This window comes from Dasypus novemcinctus, chromosome 9 (genome assembly GCF_030445035.2).
Source record: "Dasypus novemcinctus isolate mDasNov1 chromosome 9, mDasNov1.1.hap2, whole genome shotgun sequence".
In the NCBI taxonomy this organism is placed as follows: Eukaryota; Metazoa; Chordata; class Mammalia; order Cingulata; family Dasypodidae; genus Dasypus; species Dasypus novemcinctus.
In genome coordinates, this window is record NC_080681.1 from 106,446,661 (window position 1) to 106,462,298 (window position 15,638).

At 39.0% G+C, this 15,638-nt stretch overlaps 1 protein-coding gene and 1 pseudogene across 3 annotated transcripts in view; one reads left to right on the forward strand and one right to left on the reverse strand.

The window, feature by feature from the left end:
- Positions 1 to 341: 341 nt before the first annotated feature.
- Positions 342 to 15,638, reverse strand: part of YTHDF2 (YTH N6-methyladenosine RNA binding protein F2) — a 30,145-nt gene continuing 14,848 nt past the window's right edge. For all 3 annotated transcript variants that reach the window (XM_071217600.1, XM_058304776.2, XM_071217599.1), the window contains one exon: positions 342 to 1,208. Coding sequence is in view for 1 of the 3 variants with exons in the window: in XM_058304776.2 (XP_058160759.1) it covers positions 1,185 to 1,208 (24 nt within the window). In the remaining 2 variants the exon portion in view is untranslated. The remainder of the gene's footprint in view (positions 1,209 to 15,638) is intronic.
- Positions 10,085 to 11,278, forward strand: LOC139439590 (transcription initiation factor TFIID subunit 10 pseudogene; annotated as a pseudogene).

The window sequence follows — 15,638 nt, forward strand, 5'->3', positions numbered from 1 at the left end:
TCTGTGCTCTTATCCATTTCATCCGAAAAACACTGGACCAGATCCTAAGGGATTAGCACAGTGCCTCACAACTAATAATTCAAATTTCTGTTGATTGAATGAATTAGTGGTGGCTCTACATTTTCTAAGAATTATCAAAAAAAAAAAAAAAAAAAAAGCATCCCCCTGCTTTGCAGAGGTCATGATTATCCGGTCCTGGGTAAAAAGCAAGTAAGCAATTTTCTCTTAAGTATGAACTTTCTAAATATAGTTGCCGTCTCACCTCAAAACTCCTTACACAGTAATGCTCCAAATCTTTCATAAAAGCAAAACACTCAAATAATATTAAATGGTACTAGAAGTGATGCTCAACAGGATCTCACGTTTATTGAGAAGTGATTAATGGTAAAAAAAGAAAGGCAATGCCCTTTCCTCATTGGCTGAACAAGAAACCAAAGAAACATTCACTACACGTTTTACAATATTTTTCTCTTCCAAAATGCATTTCTGTAAACGCGTTTTTACCACTGTTCTTAGCTTTGAAATCAAATTAATCCTGACTTAATCAGTATAATGTACAAGAACAGAACATTTCTTAGGACTCCTAGTACTTTACTTTGAGTAACAAAGAGTCAGAGAAAATAAACCACCCTTAAAGACACAACCTTGGGTAACACTGTTAAATTCTCCTAGACAAAAATTCTTCATAAAAACGTTCTTCCAGTTCGGAAGGGAAAATCAAATTCCTACTTTCTGGGGTGGATACCCAAAATCTTCGCAACATAAGTGTTCTCCAAGTGCAAATGTCAAAATGGCAGGAGGAAAGGGTTTAAAAATTAGAGAAAACTGTATGCACTTACGGACTTTAAAATCCAAAAAACATAGTAAAAAGACAAAACAAAACAAAACAAAAAAAAGGCATTATGCTCTGAAATCACAACCAAAGCCAAAATAAAGGGGACATTTTCACCTAAACTACTTAGAGGGATTTTTTGTTTAGTTTTTTCTTTTTCTTTTTTTTTTTTTTTTCCGTTTTCCAGTTAAGTCCTATGTCTTTTGTGAAATTCCAATACTTAAACCGCAAGTCTGCAATTGTCTCTGAAGTCAATGAAATTAAGAAAAAAGTCCTAATTCTCTTGAAGGTCATTTTCTCCCTTTCGGATATGCAGATGCAAACACTGCTGCAGTCTGTGTAGAACAGCCTTTTATTTTCCACGACCTTGACGTTCCTACAGAGGTAAAAGAAAAAGTTGAAATAGTTAGTCAAGTATTTGTGCTGGAAGAGACTATTCCCCAAATAAAAACTGGCTTTTACTTCTTATACTTTAAACCAAAAGCAGTGACATTCATGCATTCCAAGTACAAAATTATTTTTCTTTGACTTTTAGTCATGACTAAACAGATTTGTTTTCCTACTATACTTGTTTTAAACTAATACTTGTCAATCATCAAAATATGGACCTAATCGTAAGTAACTCAAATATACATTAATAGCCTGAAGATGGCAAGCAGCCTACTAGTACCTTAAAAACAAAACCTAAGAGGCACCAGAGTGCACCTAAACGTCCCCAAAGTTTCAATAATGAATACGCTGTTTGTAATAGCAAAATTTCAGTTTAAAAAAAATCGCTGAACTGATCAAATAATGATCGATATTAACAGTTTTAAACTAGTCAAACTTTCTACAACACTATTTCTTGTATCACTTTTAAACTCATCTACACAATCCGGATGGATACCATTTATCCAACTTCTCTTATATTACCCAACTTTGGCTTCAGGAAATCTTGACTCTTCATTGTGTTTCTTGATTAAATCTTATTATGCGTTTTATTTCCTTTCTTTTTTAGAAGTACCAGAGATCGAACCCAGGACCTCATACATGTGAAGCAGGCACTCAACCACTGAGCTACATCTACTCCCTTGCTTTTTTATTATTCTATACACCAAGAATGCCTGCCTCTTTCCCTTCTGTCCTTCAAGATACAACTCAATTAAATTCATCAGCATATGAAGTAACAGTATTTAAAATATTTAGTCATAAGAAATTAAAAACAGTATTGTAATTGCACTTACTATACTGTTTCAATTTTTAAAAACAAAGAAAATTATATACACCCCTACTTCACACCATATACAAAAATCAACTCAAAATAGATCAATAAGTTATCTAAATGTAAGGGCTCAAAATTATATACAAGGAAGTAGATGTGGCTCGAGTATCTGGGCACCCGCCTACTACATGGGAAGTCCCAGGTTCGTTCCTCGTGCCTCCTGGAGAGGACAAGCAAGGCAGCAAGCTGACCTGAAAGGCTGGTGCAGCAAGCTGACACAAGAAGACATGAAGAGGAAAGACAACGAGAGACACAACAAAGCAGGGCACTGAGAAGGCTCAAGTGACTGAGTACCTCTCTCCCAAATGGGAGGTCCCAAGTTTGGTTCCCAATGCCTCCTAGAGAGAAGGCAAACAGACATGAGAGCACATTGTGAAAGGTAAGAGAGAGCAGACAGCAAGTCAAACAACGAGAGGGGGGATAAATAAATAAAAACCAAATCTTTAAAAAAAAAAGCATGGGGAAGCGGATGTGGCTCAAGCAGTTGGGTGCCTGCCTACCATACAGAAGGTCCTGGGTTGGTTTCCAATGCCTCCTAAAGAAGATGAGCAAGATAGCAAGCTGATGCAAGGAGATAACACAAGGAAGAGACACAACAAGGAAACTCAATAAAGAGCCACAACAAACAGGGAGTAGAGGTGGTTCAAGCCATTCGGCGCCTCTCTCCCACATGGGAGGGCCCCAGGATTAGGTTCCTGGTACTTCAAAAGAAGATAAGCACACAACAAACAGACATATATGGCAAACAGCAAGTGCAAACAACGGGGGAGAAGTAAAAATAAATCTTAAAAAAAAAGTATATACTGGAAAAAGTATAATCAGTAGAATCCTGCTTGAAGGGCTTCCCATTGGCCACATTTGCTACAGTGAGCACTACTGCATAAACGTAGTAATATGTAAACAACTATTATAATAATATCTTAAGAATTATCAATGGATGCTAAAGGAAAGAATGAAAAGTTTGGTGAGTAACAGAATATTTATAGTCTCAAACTATTTTCCAACAAATTACTCATTAAAAGGAAAAACAGGGGAGCTGGTGTGGCTCAGTGGTTGAGTACCAGCTTCCCACACATGGTCCTGGGTTCAATCTCCAGCCCTGGCACCTCAAAAAAAAAAAAAAAAAAGGAAAAGGAAAAACAGTAATTTTAGAGTGGAGAGCCTGGTGGACAACTTTTTAAAAATGATCAAAGTTAACATTATGAAAAAAAAAAAAAAAGTTAACATTATGGCATAAACAGATATTGTGTATCTCCTAATATGATGAATTAAGACAATCACAATATCACTTGCATACTATTCCTGTCAGAGAAGGTGAACTTAAATGTACAAAATGAGGAAATCTTAGATAAAGCCAAACTAAGGGACATTCTACAGAAATAAATGACATATACTCTTCAAAAGGTCAATGTCATAAAACAAATGTATGTCTATATAGTTTAGAGAGGGGGGTAGAGAAACTTCTGATTAAAAGCAACCAAAGGAACATGAAAACTAAATGCAATGTATGATCCTGGATTGAAACCTGGGCCAGGAAAAAAAAATTACTATCAAGGACATTAAAACAACTGGTAGGGAAGTGGACTTGGCCCAGTGGTTAGGGCGTCCGTCTACCACATAGGAGGTCCGCAGTTCAAACCCTGGGCCTCCTTGACCTGTTTGGAGCTGGCCAACACGCAGTGCTGATGGACGCAACGAGTGCTGTGCCACGCAGGGGAGCCCCACGCGCAAGAAGTGCGCCCAGTAAGGAGAGCCGCCCAGCACAAAAGGAAGTGCAGCCTGCCCAGGAATGGCGCTGCACACAATGAGAGCTGACACAAGATGATGCAACAAAAGAAACACAGATTCTCGTGCCACTGACAACAACAGAAGCAGACAAAGAAGAACATACAGCAAATAGACGCAGAGAACAGACAACTGGGGTGGGGGGAAAGGGGAGAGAAATAAATAAATAAAATCTTTAAAAAAAAAACAAAAACAACTGGTAAAGGGAAGAAGATATGGCTTAAGCCACTGGGTGCCCACATACCACATGAGAGGTCCCAGTTCAGTTCCCCATGCTTTCTCTTTAAGACAAGACAGGGAGCTTACATGACAGCCTGGCACGGCGAGCTGATGATGAAGAACAGACACAGAGAGCAGACAGCGAGTACGAAACGAAGGAGGGGGGTAGAAATAAATAAAATAAATCTTAAAAAACAAACTGGTAAAATCTGAATAAGATCTCTAAGTCAGATAATTGTACTATGTTAATGTTCAATTTTGTGATTTTGAAAATTGCACTGTAATTATGTAAGTGCATGTCCTTCTTAGGAATTACACACTGAAATATTTAGGAGAAAGGTTTATACCTAGAACTCTCAAGTGGTTCAGAAAAAAATGACACACTCAAAAATAATAATAAAGCAATAGTAGCAAAATGCTACACTGGTTATTGTGGGTGAAGAATACCCAGGAGTTTTTTTTATTTTTGAAATGTATGTAATTTGAATAATTTTTTAAATTTTGAAAATTATTTCAAATAAAAAACCCCAGCACAATGGCAGTTTTCATTGAACTCTTCTGCAAAACAATTTGGTTGCATTAATTATGTTTAACAATAAAAGAAACTTTAAAATATTTTCAGACTTAATTAAAAAGTCATTAAATGAGGATATTTTTGCAAAATGAAAAAGTCCGCCCAGCACCTTTTACAGGTCTCTAAGAACGAAAAAGATGACAGAGAAGATTCTAACATGATTATTATTTTTAACCACTTTTTAACAATAATGCCTTTTAGCTTAGTTTCTATGAAAGACTTCTCTTACAGAAAGTTCACTTTCACTTTTCACTTCCTATTAGCAGTGGAATAATTCAACTACTAAGTTTTTACAATTTATGGTCACAGGACTTTCACTAGTAAGTCAATGGTAGTTATTAACATTTCTAATCAATCTTACCCCAGTCATTCATGTTTAATAAAAATCGAGGAAAAAAAAGCAGGAGAAAGGGAGAACAGGAACAGAACATAAAAGCCAACTCCAATTAGTCCAAGTTCTAGCCAGAAATCACCAAAACCACAACATACACAGTTGCATCTTGTTGGACACACCAGTCTCTATATATGAAAATGCTACATACTCATAGCAATAAGTGACGTGGCAAGTTGGTCTCCAATAGTTTTGTGGTGGTGTCTGCCTGTCTTTTTTACCTAGTGCTTCTAGAGCCATATGCAAAGTAGCTGGAGAAATGCGATAGTGACATCTATGTTAGGAGCAGGGTGAAGTGGCCAGCCACAGTTTAAGCTCCTGCCATGGAAAGGCTGTCCATAAATACAAGGAGGTTGTAACCATAAGACCCTCAAGCTCAAACACTAATTATAGGGAAGTGGATGTGGCTCAAGTGATAGAGCATCCATCTACAATATGGAGGGTCCAGGGTTCTATCTCCAGGACCTCCTGACCTGTGTGATACGCTGGCCCACACTGCAGTGCTGCCACGCTCAAGGAATGCCTTGCCAAGCAGGGATAGCCCCGCGTATGGATGCCCCACATGCAAGGAGTGAGTCCGGTGAGGAGAGCCACCCCACATGAAGAAAGCGCAGCCCACCCAGGAGTGGCATCGCACACACGGAGAGCTGATGCAGCAAGATGACGCAACAAAAAAGAGACATCACTTCCAAGGGCCACTGGACGATGCAAGAGGATGCAGAAGAACACACAGCGAATGGACAGAGAGAGCAGACAACGGAGGGGAAAGGGAAATAAATAAATCTTTTTAAAAAAATTAATTATAAAAGCCCAGTTCATCAGAAAACAGCAAAACAGCCCTGAATGCTATAAGGAAGGAACAGACATTCCTGAAGCATGAAGGTCACTGAGATGGTGATAAACAAAGAACACAGGAAAAGAACAGGTTAAAATCAGTACACAGTTTGTGTGATCAATTTATCTTAAAAAAAAAAAATCAGTACACAAACTCAAAAAGAACAATGAAGACACTAAACAAAGAGCTGTAAGAAATAAAGTTAACGATATTAACTAAGAAAGTACAAACCACAGGAATAGGTTTCTAGCTCTCAGTATCTGGTCTATGACTTAAGTAATTGGGAGTATCCACACCCCAATTCACCCAACCCCATTCCTCCTATCCTACTTTAAATCTATGATTATAAAAATACAAGATTTGCTGTCTAGAGGACATATCCTAAAAGCCAAACGTGGCGTTCTTATTGTTTTCCCTAGTTAGCTTAACATACTCCTTTTTCCTTCCTCCTATTATCCTTCCCCCTCCATTTTTTTTTAAGAATTTATTTTTTTTATTTTCTCTCCCCTTCCCCCAGCTGTCTGCTCTCTCTATCCATTCGTTGTGCGTTCTTCTGTGACTGCTTCTATCCTTATCACTGGCACCAGGAATCTGTGTTTCTTATTGTTGCGCCATCTTGTGTCAGTCCTCCGTGTGTGCAGTGCCATTCTTTGGCAGGCTGCACTTTCTTTCGCACTGGGCTAGCCTTACGGGGCACACTCCTTGTGCATGGGGCTCCCCTACGCGGGGGATACCCCTGCGTGGCAGGGCACTACTTGCACGCATCAACATTGCGCCTAGGCCAGCTGCACACGGGTCAAGGAGGCCCGGGGTTTGAACCGCGCGGACCTCCCATGTGGTAGGCAGACACCCTAGTCATTGGGCCAAGTCCACTCCCCGCCCCTCCACTTTTAATTTGAAATGAATTCAAACTTACAGGACAGCTGCAAAAATACAAAACGAAAAGAGAACAATCCAACATACCCTCCAATCAGATACCCAGATCCAATTTTCAACATTTTGCAGGACCATTCTACCACTTATCGATCATCTATTCACTTACCTATTTATTTTCTAAACATATGAGTGGGTTTTATACATCATGCTCCTTGGACACCTAATACTTCTATATAAACAAATATATTCACTTTAAGTAACCACTTGATGTACAGTTATCAAGTTCAAGCAATTTAACATTGACATAAAGCTTAAAGTCTACATTCAAGTTTTTAAAATATGTCCCCATAATGTCCTTTTGGTCCTATTCTCCTCTATTTTTAGTTATAGTCCAGGATCATGTATCACATTTATTTGTCAGTGTCCCTTAAATTTCTAAGTATATACAACCTAAGAGTTCCCCTTTTAGCCACATTCAGATATATAATAATTCAGTGGTGTTAATTATATTCACAATGTTGTGCTACCATCACCATCATCCATTAACAAAACTTTTCTATCAACCAGAAATTCTATACCAATTAAGCATTAACTCCCCAACTCTTACCCTCTTCCCCCAGTTCCTGGCAACCTGTGCTCTAGTTTCTGATTCTAAGAATCTGCTTATTCCAATTATTTCATATCAGTGAGATTATACATTATCTCTCCCTTTATGTCTTGCTAATTTCATTCAAAATGATTGTAGTAGTTTGATACAGTTATGAATTCCAAAAATAGATATTGGATTATGTTTGTAATCTGGTCTGTACCTGGGCGTCTTTAAGTTATAATTAGGGCTTTGACTGAGCCATGGCATTGACTCCCACCCCTCGGTGGGTGGGGACTCACAGATAAAAGACAAAGCAAAGGATAGAGCTGAGGGTTTTTGATGCTGGAGTTTGGGGCTGAAGACTTAAATTGGAGCCCCGGGAAACAAGCTCACAGAGGAAAGATGAGCAAGCCCCAGGAAGAGAGGAACCCTGAATCCAGAGAGAAGCAAGACCCTGGAAGGGAAAAATCCAGAAGTCTGAACCCTCGCACATGTCAGCAGCCATCTTGCTCCAACAAGTGCAAAGAGACTTTGGTGAGGGAATATCTGTAAGCTCCTACCCCAAATAAATACCCTTTATAAAAACCAAGCAATTTCTGGTATTTTGCATCAGTATCCTTTTGGCTGACTAATACAATGATGTTTTCAAGTCATCCATGTTATTGCATGTTCCCCTCTACCTTTTCTTTGAGGTACTGGGGGACAGGGATTAAACCCATGGTCTCATATGTGGGAAACTGGCACTTAACCACTGAGGCACATGAGCTGCTGAGTTGGTTTCTTTGTTTGTTTTGCTTGTCGTTTGTTTGTTTTTTAGGAGGAACCAGTAACTGTACCCAGGACCTTCCATGTGAGAAGCAGACACTCAACCACTTGAGGCACATTCACTCCCCCTCTACTTTTAACTAGGTCATAAAACATAACTCAGGGATATTTTTATTTGTTGGAAATAATTTTACTAACTTTAAAATCTGATGTTTATCCACTTCCAAAATTAAATTTATTTATATAGCTCTCAACTAATTTTTCCTATGTCCCAAAGGACACTGATAAAACACAAAAGTTCAGCACCCCTGGCTAAAAATACAGAATATGCTTAGATAGGCTAACATTAAAAAAAAAAGTGACAATACTAAAATCATTTTCAATCTTTAGTCTCCCATTCTGTGTATAGGAGCTAAATAAGTCTAACATCAGAAAGACTGATTTATGTATAATTAATATTTGCCTTCCACAGGTGAGCAAACAAAATATTTTTCATTTGTTTTCCTATTCAACGTATCTCCTATCTTTTCATCCCATTGAGTTTTTTCTAAGTGCAGAACAGACTTTCAGTTGGACTTAATTCCTAGAAACTTAAAGTAGGAGCACTAGAATGAACTAAATGCCTAAACTAATAAACTATCTGACCATCCAATTCTCCAAGACTGTTAATAAGTAGCTAAACTTGTACACACATTTCACTGAAAAGGTCAGAAATAAAAAGCCCGAGGAAGCAGATGTAGTTCAGGCAGTTGGGCTCCCGTCTACCATAAAGGAGGTCCAGGGTTCAAAACCCAGGGCTTCCTGGTAAAGGCAAGCTGGCCCACACAGAGTGCTGCCCCGTGCAGAGAGCTGACGAGACAATGAGATGCAGCAGGCCAGGGAGCTGAGGTGGCACAAGAGAATGATCACCTCTCTCCCACTGCAGAAGGGCCCAGGATTGGTTCCCAGGGCCACCTAATGAGAATAGAACCAGACACAGAAGAACACACAGCGAATGGACACAGAGAGCAGACAATGGAGGGAGGAGGGAGAAATAAAATTTTTTTTAAGAAAGAAAAAATAAAAAGCTTGGATAATTCACTATTTTCAGTCACTGAATAAGAAATCTGACTGGAATTTCTCAAGTGAGAACAAAGGGCAGGATAAATATAAATTAACTTTTTTCAATTAAACTGAAGTAAAATTCAAAACACTAGTTTCAAACCAAATGAAATAGTCTGTCAGATTTGACTATTATCAGAATCATTCCTTGACTCTCCAGTAACAAATAACTATGTTTGAATTGAAACAAATTTTGCAACAAAACCAATTTCTCCTAACACATTGGAAATACTGAATTTTGCTAGTATTATAATTGTACTACTGAACAATTAAATAAAACAGGGTTTTTACAAGACCAGTGCTGTAACCCCTGAGCTATGGAGCTAAATTAGGGTTTTTAATAGATAATCAAGTCCAGCCTGCTCCAGCACAAGGATATGTACCTGACAAGTAAAAGAATAAAGGAATCACTAGAATATACTTTCCAGCTTTCTGATACACATTTGTCTCCAGCTCCACCTTCAAATATTTGAAACTCTATCCTCAACACCTCCATTAATACCACCCTAGGCCAAGCCACTATCATCTCTCCCTAGATACTGCCAAAGATTTAGCTCATCTCTCTCCTTTCACTCTTGTGCGCTCTACCATCAAACTCCTAGGATTGGACCCCAAAATGGAAACCAAAGAGCATTATGAAGTACCATACCAAAAGTTACTGAAGAACTTGATGGTTAATCCAAAGTAAACAAAGAGGTGTGTCTATATATACCCCTGAGATTATGGATCACAACAACCATTCATGGACAACTTGTGTGCAAATACATCATATCTGTATACATTTATTCCTAACCCAATGAGCTATTTTCCCTATTTTTAAAAAAAGACTAAGGCTCAGAAACATTACTTGCTCAACATGGACAGAGACAGATATGAATCCAGGTATGCCTCCAGAGCCCCTAACCTTTCCATTATGTACATGATATGTTAATAGGACCAGGAACTCCATGACTCATGCTGTATCAATATCAACTACACACACACACCTAAATCTTAAAAAAAAAAAAAAAAAGTATATCATATACATAATATAACTTAGGTTGCCTCCCAGAAAACTGAAAACCTTTAAAAAACAAAAACAGGGAAGCAGATGTGGCTCAGGCAACTGGCTCCCGCCTACCATATGTTAAGTTGCTGGTTAGGATGCTGGTGCCTCCTGAAGACAGTGAGCTGCCACAAAACAGGCAGGCACAAAACAGGCAATTGGGGCAAGATGACACAACAAGAGATCAAGAAGAAAAAAACATGAGACACAACAAAGCAGGGAGTAGAAGTTCCCAGTGCTTCCTAAAGAAGACAGCAATCTGACGCAATGGGCAGATGCAGAAAGATGATGCAACAAGAACCACAGGGAGAAAAAACATTGAGACACAATAAAGCAGGGACTATAGATGGCTCAAGCAATTAGGCACCTTCCTCCCACATCAGATGTCCCGGGTTTGGTCCCAAGAAAGGCCGTGAAGGCCTCCGCTACCTTGGCCTTGGGCCTGGCACCCCCGGTGTCTCAGTCTCCACAACGTTGCCTGTCAGCAACACTGCAGAGAACAAGGCCAGCCCTGCAGGGACAGCAGGGGAGCCGGGGGCCGGAGCTACGGCTGGCGGCACAGGACCCGTGGCGGCATAGGCCAGCTCTGGTGTTGGTGGGTGACACGGTGGCCCCGGAGGGTACCATGTCTAACTGAGTTTATACTGCCGAACGCAGCCAACAGAGGTGAAGCTGGTGGTGTCCAGCACACCTCTGGTGGACTTCTTAATGCAGCTGGAGGATTACACGCTTACGATCACAGATGCAGTGACTGGTTACTATCTCAACAGTGCTGGCTTTGAGGCTTCAGACCCACACATAATGTGGCTCATCTCCCTAGCTGCCCAGAAATTCATCTCAGATATTGCCAACGATGCCCTACAACACTGCAAAATGAAGGGCACAGCCTCTGGCAGCTCCCAAAGCAAGTGCAAGGACCACAAGTATACTCTAACCATGAAGGACCTGACCCCTGCCCTCAGCAAGTAAGGCATCAATGTGAAGAAGCTGCACTATTTTACCTAAGCTACCCAACCTGAATGTACTTGTCCCCATACCCCCACACCAGCCTGTTTTCATAATAAACTTTACTGTGACAGGGAAAAATAATAATAATAATAATAAAGACACAACAAGTATAAAAAAAGGGGGGGTATAAATAAATCTTTAAAATAACAAAACAAACCACTTTTTAACATCTTAGTTTAGGCAACTTTAGGGTGGTTAGTAGCCACTACATCTAACTTAAAATTATCTAACAACTCTAATGTACTCACAAGAAGGAAGCACATAAAAAAAAGGAACACAAAATTTAAGTATAAAACTTAAAACATTAAATCCTCTTAGAAAAGTCCTCCTGCTTCTAAAAAGGAAATGATAATAAAGTTACACATGTGGTGTTCCTGAAAGACATATGTAGGCTATTAAGCCAAAGACACTACCACCAATTTTTAATGGACAAAAAGTACAGTGAACTCACTAAAGCAGGGGGTCATAATATTGACAGCTGATGAAAAATGGACCAATTACTCAAAAGACCCTCTCAGCCTTAAGGCAGACCATAGTAATGAAAGGTACAGCCAGGCTTATGAGAAACATGAGAATTCTATCATTGTTTCTGATATGAAAAACTTGAGGCTGACAGGAAAAGAGATTAAGGGTACACTTTTTTTAAGGGTAGGGAGGGATGGGAAGAAGGACTAGAGAATAAAGGAAGAAACCTTAGAAACTAAACCTGCAGGAAAAAGAAGCCTGAGAACTTTAACATGAGCAACAAAGCAGTGGTAGAAAGTGGGGAGAAAAGATGGGACATCAACTCATGACATATACAATCCAGGGGTTTTTAAATGTTAAAATACAAGAGACCCTCCTATAAAGTTGATGTACTCTCGAATGGTAATTTATGCAAACTCAAAAACTTTTCTTCAATCATTTATAATCCTATTGATAAGAAATACATAATATTTTCTAATTTATTAAGTCTGGGATAGAGCCTAAATATCTATAAGGGAAAAACAAAACAAACAAAACACACCACTTTCCAGTTGATTCATATGTTATCTTAAATCAGTTGTTACAGTTTCTGAAGTTTATATGCCAAGTTCTCACCCAGATCTAACCCTGCTCCTCTCCCCACCCTTTCGCAGGCCCATGAACCCTAAGTAACATTTGTCATTAAAGACTATGAATTACCCAAGAACTTGTCTGGGTTCTAAGTTCTAGGTATGTTACTAAATTGAGGTAACTTTTTGCAGTCTGTGTGTGAAACCACAGTGGGGTAAATAGGCTAAAATCGTCCCATTAAATTTTATAACTTTTCAGTATAAATTATCTAGAACCTTTCTTCTGCTTTCCTCTATAATCTTGATGCCTGTCATTAACAGCAACTTTTAAAACCTTCGGTAAAAGATGAACAAAGGTAAAGTAGATCCATTTTGCGCCAGTGATGCTTGCTAAGATTACAGCTAAGGGATTTAACTTCCAATTAATAATGCTCCTCATATATTCATATGTTGCCAGCTATTTTAAATAATAAATGTGAAGATGCAGCACGATATAATAGAACAACAAAAAGGCTTTGGAACAAGACAAATGTGAGTTTAAAATTCCAGCTCTACTATTATACTTCATAGCTAGTGACCTTGAGTGAGGCATTCCCTCTAGAATCTCCCTTCCCTATCTGTTTAATGAAGATGATTTTAACTATTTTACAGGATTATAGCAAGGCATCAGTGATAAGATAATGAAAAGTACCTGATACACAGGTATCCAAAGAAATTATTTTAAAAAATAGGAAAATATATGTACAGGAAACACTGCTTTGTTACACTGTGCCCCTTTAACTAGGGCAGTCAAAGCCAATGCAATAAAAGCACATCTCCTCCTTCCCAACTCCCTCCTGTGAGATTTTCCTCCACCCCCATTCCTGGACAAAATATTCAAACACACCAAGAAGAAAATACTGAACTGGCAGAACTCTCACACTTCTCCAATTTCAAGATATTCTCCTCCCATTTCCATGCATCATTCCCCCACTTTAAAACATTCTGTCACCCTTGGATTCCAAATTATGCTTCATAAGAGAGATGTTTCTCTAAGGGGAAAATGAGGATGAGTGTGTAAAGTTAGCCATTCACCAAGTTCTGCGTGAGATTTTGTTGGGGGAACAAAAGAATTCCACTGCCACAAAGTTTGAAAACTGCTATGGGACTAATCTTTACTACTGAAGGTAAATGGAATGGCTTACATCTGAGTACTTTCTGGTTTAAACTATTCATTGTAGCTATTAAATGATTCTAGCATTGCTAACTATTCCTTGTTCTCTGAATGTTTACATTTGGAAAAAAGACAGTTCCCTCTGGATCAATCTTTGGTCACATCAAAAGCAGAAAACTGCCATTTTTAATGCCCAATTGTATTTCAAATATTTTTATATGGCCTAATTTACCTAAACATCCCATACTAACTAAATCAAAGCTGGTTTTACTTCACTAAATATCTTTAAAGGCTTGAAACAGACACTGAAAGATAGACTGGGGGTAGGGAGGGGTTGAAAGGATATAGAAAGAATACAAAATCCCTTTAAGTATGAAGATTAAAATATTTAAAACTCCAAACAGCAATCTCATGTTGCTTTTATCATACAGAAATCAGTTGGCATTTTCAGCCATCCATCTGCAGCCTTAACAAGCTCTGACTATACTTGTCTTCAGATATAGCCCTTTCCTTGTTCTCTGTCTAAAGCAAAGACTACTCCCTCTATAACCTATCCTGCACATTTTAGTATTTCTGAAAGTTCTTTCTTTGGTCCTCTTCTCTCCGTTGAACAATGGCTCCAGAGCCACACTGCGGGGTCAAAGCACCAGCTCTGTCTTCTTAACCTGCGTGACTTTCCAAAATTATTTACTCCTTTGTGTCTCAGTGTCTTAATCGGTAAAACTGAGATAACTGCACCTACCCTCAACAAGGATATGAAAATTAAATGTAAATTTATGTAAAAATATGTAAAGCACACAGAACAGATGTAGTCTAGATACTATACACAGCATTCAGTAATTGTTAGCCATTGCTTTTATTACCAATATTCTTGAATAAACTTAACCTTTTCTATGCCTTTACTTATACGGAGGGTTGAAAATTCAAATTTCTATCAACAGTCAGATCTCTCTTCTGAGTTCCAGGTCTCCATTCTCTAACCAATTACTGTCACCACTTCCTACAAGAACCCCAAACATTATTTCCCAAAGCCAACTCATCTTCAAATCTCAACCCTAACCTGATGCTCTTCCCATATTCTCTAATCTTTTATAATAACCAGTCAGCAAATCTGTCTGCCACATTCAAAAACTCATTTGGTCTCTGAGCCATCTACCTACCTTCTCTTCACTTAATAGTTTTACATACACTGTTAACCTGAGTCTCAATTTCCCTATTTACACATATGAGATAATTACCTTACAGAATTATAGGGATTAAAGTAAGACTGTCCCTAGTATGGTACTCAGTACCCAGTGTTTTATTCTTCCCATCCTCTGTACTGTCACTCTCTTACCTCTCCACCACTAAACACAAGAGTACAGAATAAAAATCTGAAAGGAACTCAGTGGCTAGGCAACTGCTTCCCATGTGCGAGGTCCTGGGTTCAATACCTGGGACCTCTTAAAAAATTTTTATAAAAAAACAGATCTGAAACCCTTCATACACTGGACCCAACAAACCTCTCCAGCTTCATCACTTTCGATTATATACCACCTTAATCTTCTCATCATTCTGATAACATACCATAAACCTTCACAAGACCAAATTTTTTAACATAATGTTGTCTCTTCCTAGAATGCCCTTCTCCCAACTTTTCTATCTGGCAAACTCCACATATCAACTACACAGTGGTCCATAAGCTTTGGAGTTAGACATACTTAGTGGCTCCAAGTATAGTTTCGACAAGAGTATGAGCTGATAATTTCATTTACATTAAGGACTAAGATGAAAGTGAAACAAAGATATGTCAGAACTTCAACATGTTCATCAATGAGCTGAGCAACTTTTTTTGCTAAGTCAGATAATTACCTTACAGAATTGTGGGGATTGAAGTAAGACTATGAAAGTTCCTAGTATGGTACTCAGTGGTCGATGCCCAGTGTTTTATTTAAAGACAGAGCTTGGGAAGTGAGTCAACTGACAGAGCATCTGCCTACGATATGGGAGGTCCAGGGTTCAAAACCCATGGGCCTTCTGACCCGTGTGGTGAGCTGACCCAAGCGTACGCTGATGTTTGCAAGGAGTGCAGTGCCACGCAGGGGTGTCTCCCGCGTAGGGGAGCCCCACGTGCAAGGAGTGCACCCCGTAAGGAGAGCCGCCCCGTGCAAAAAAAAGTGCAGCCTGCCCA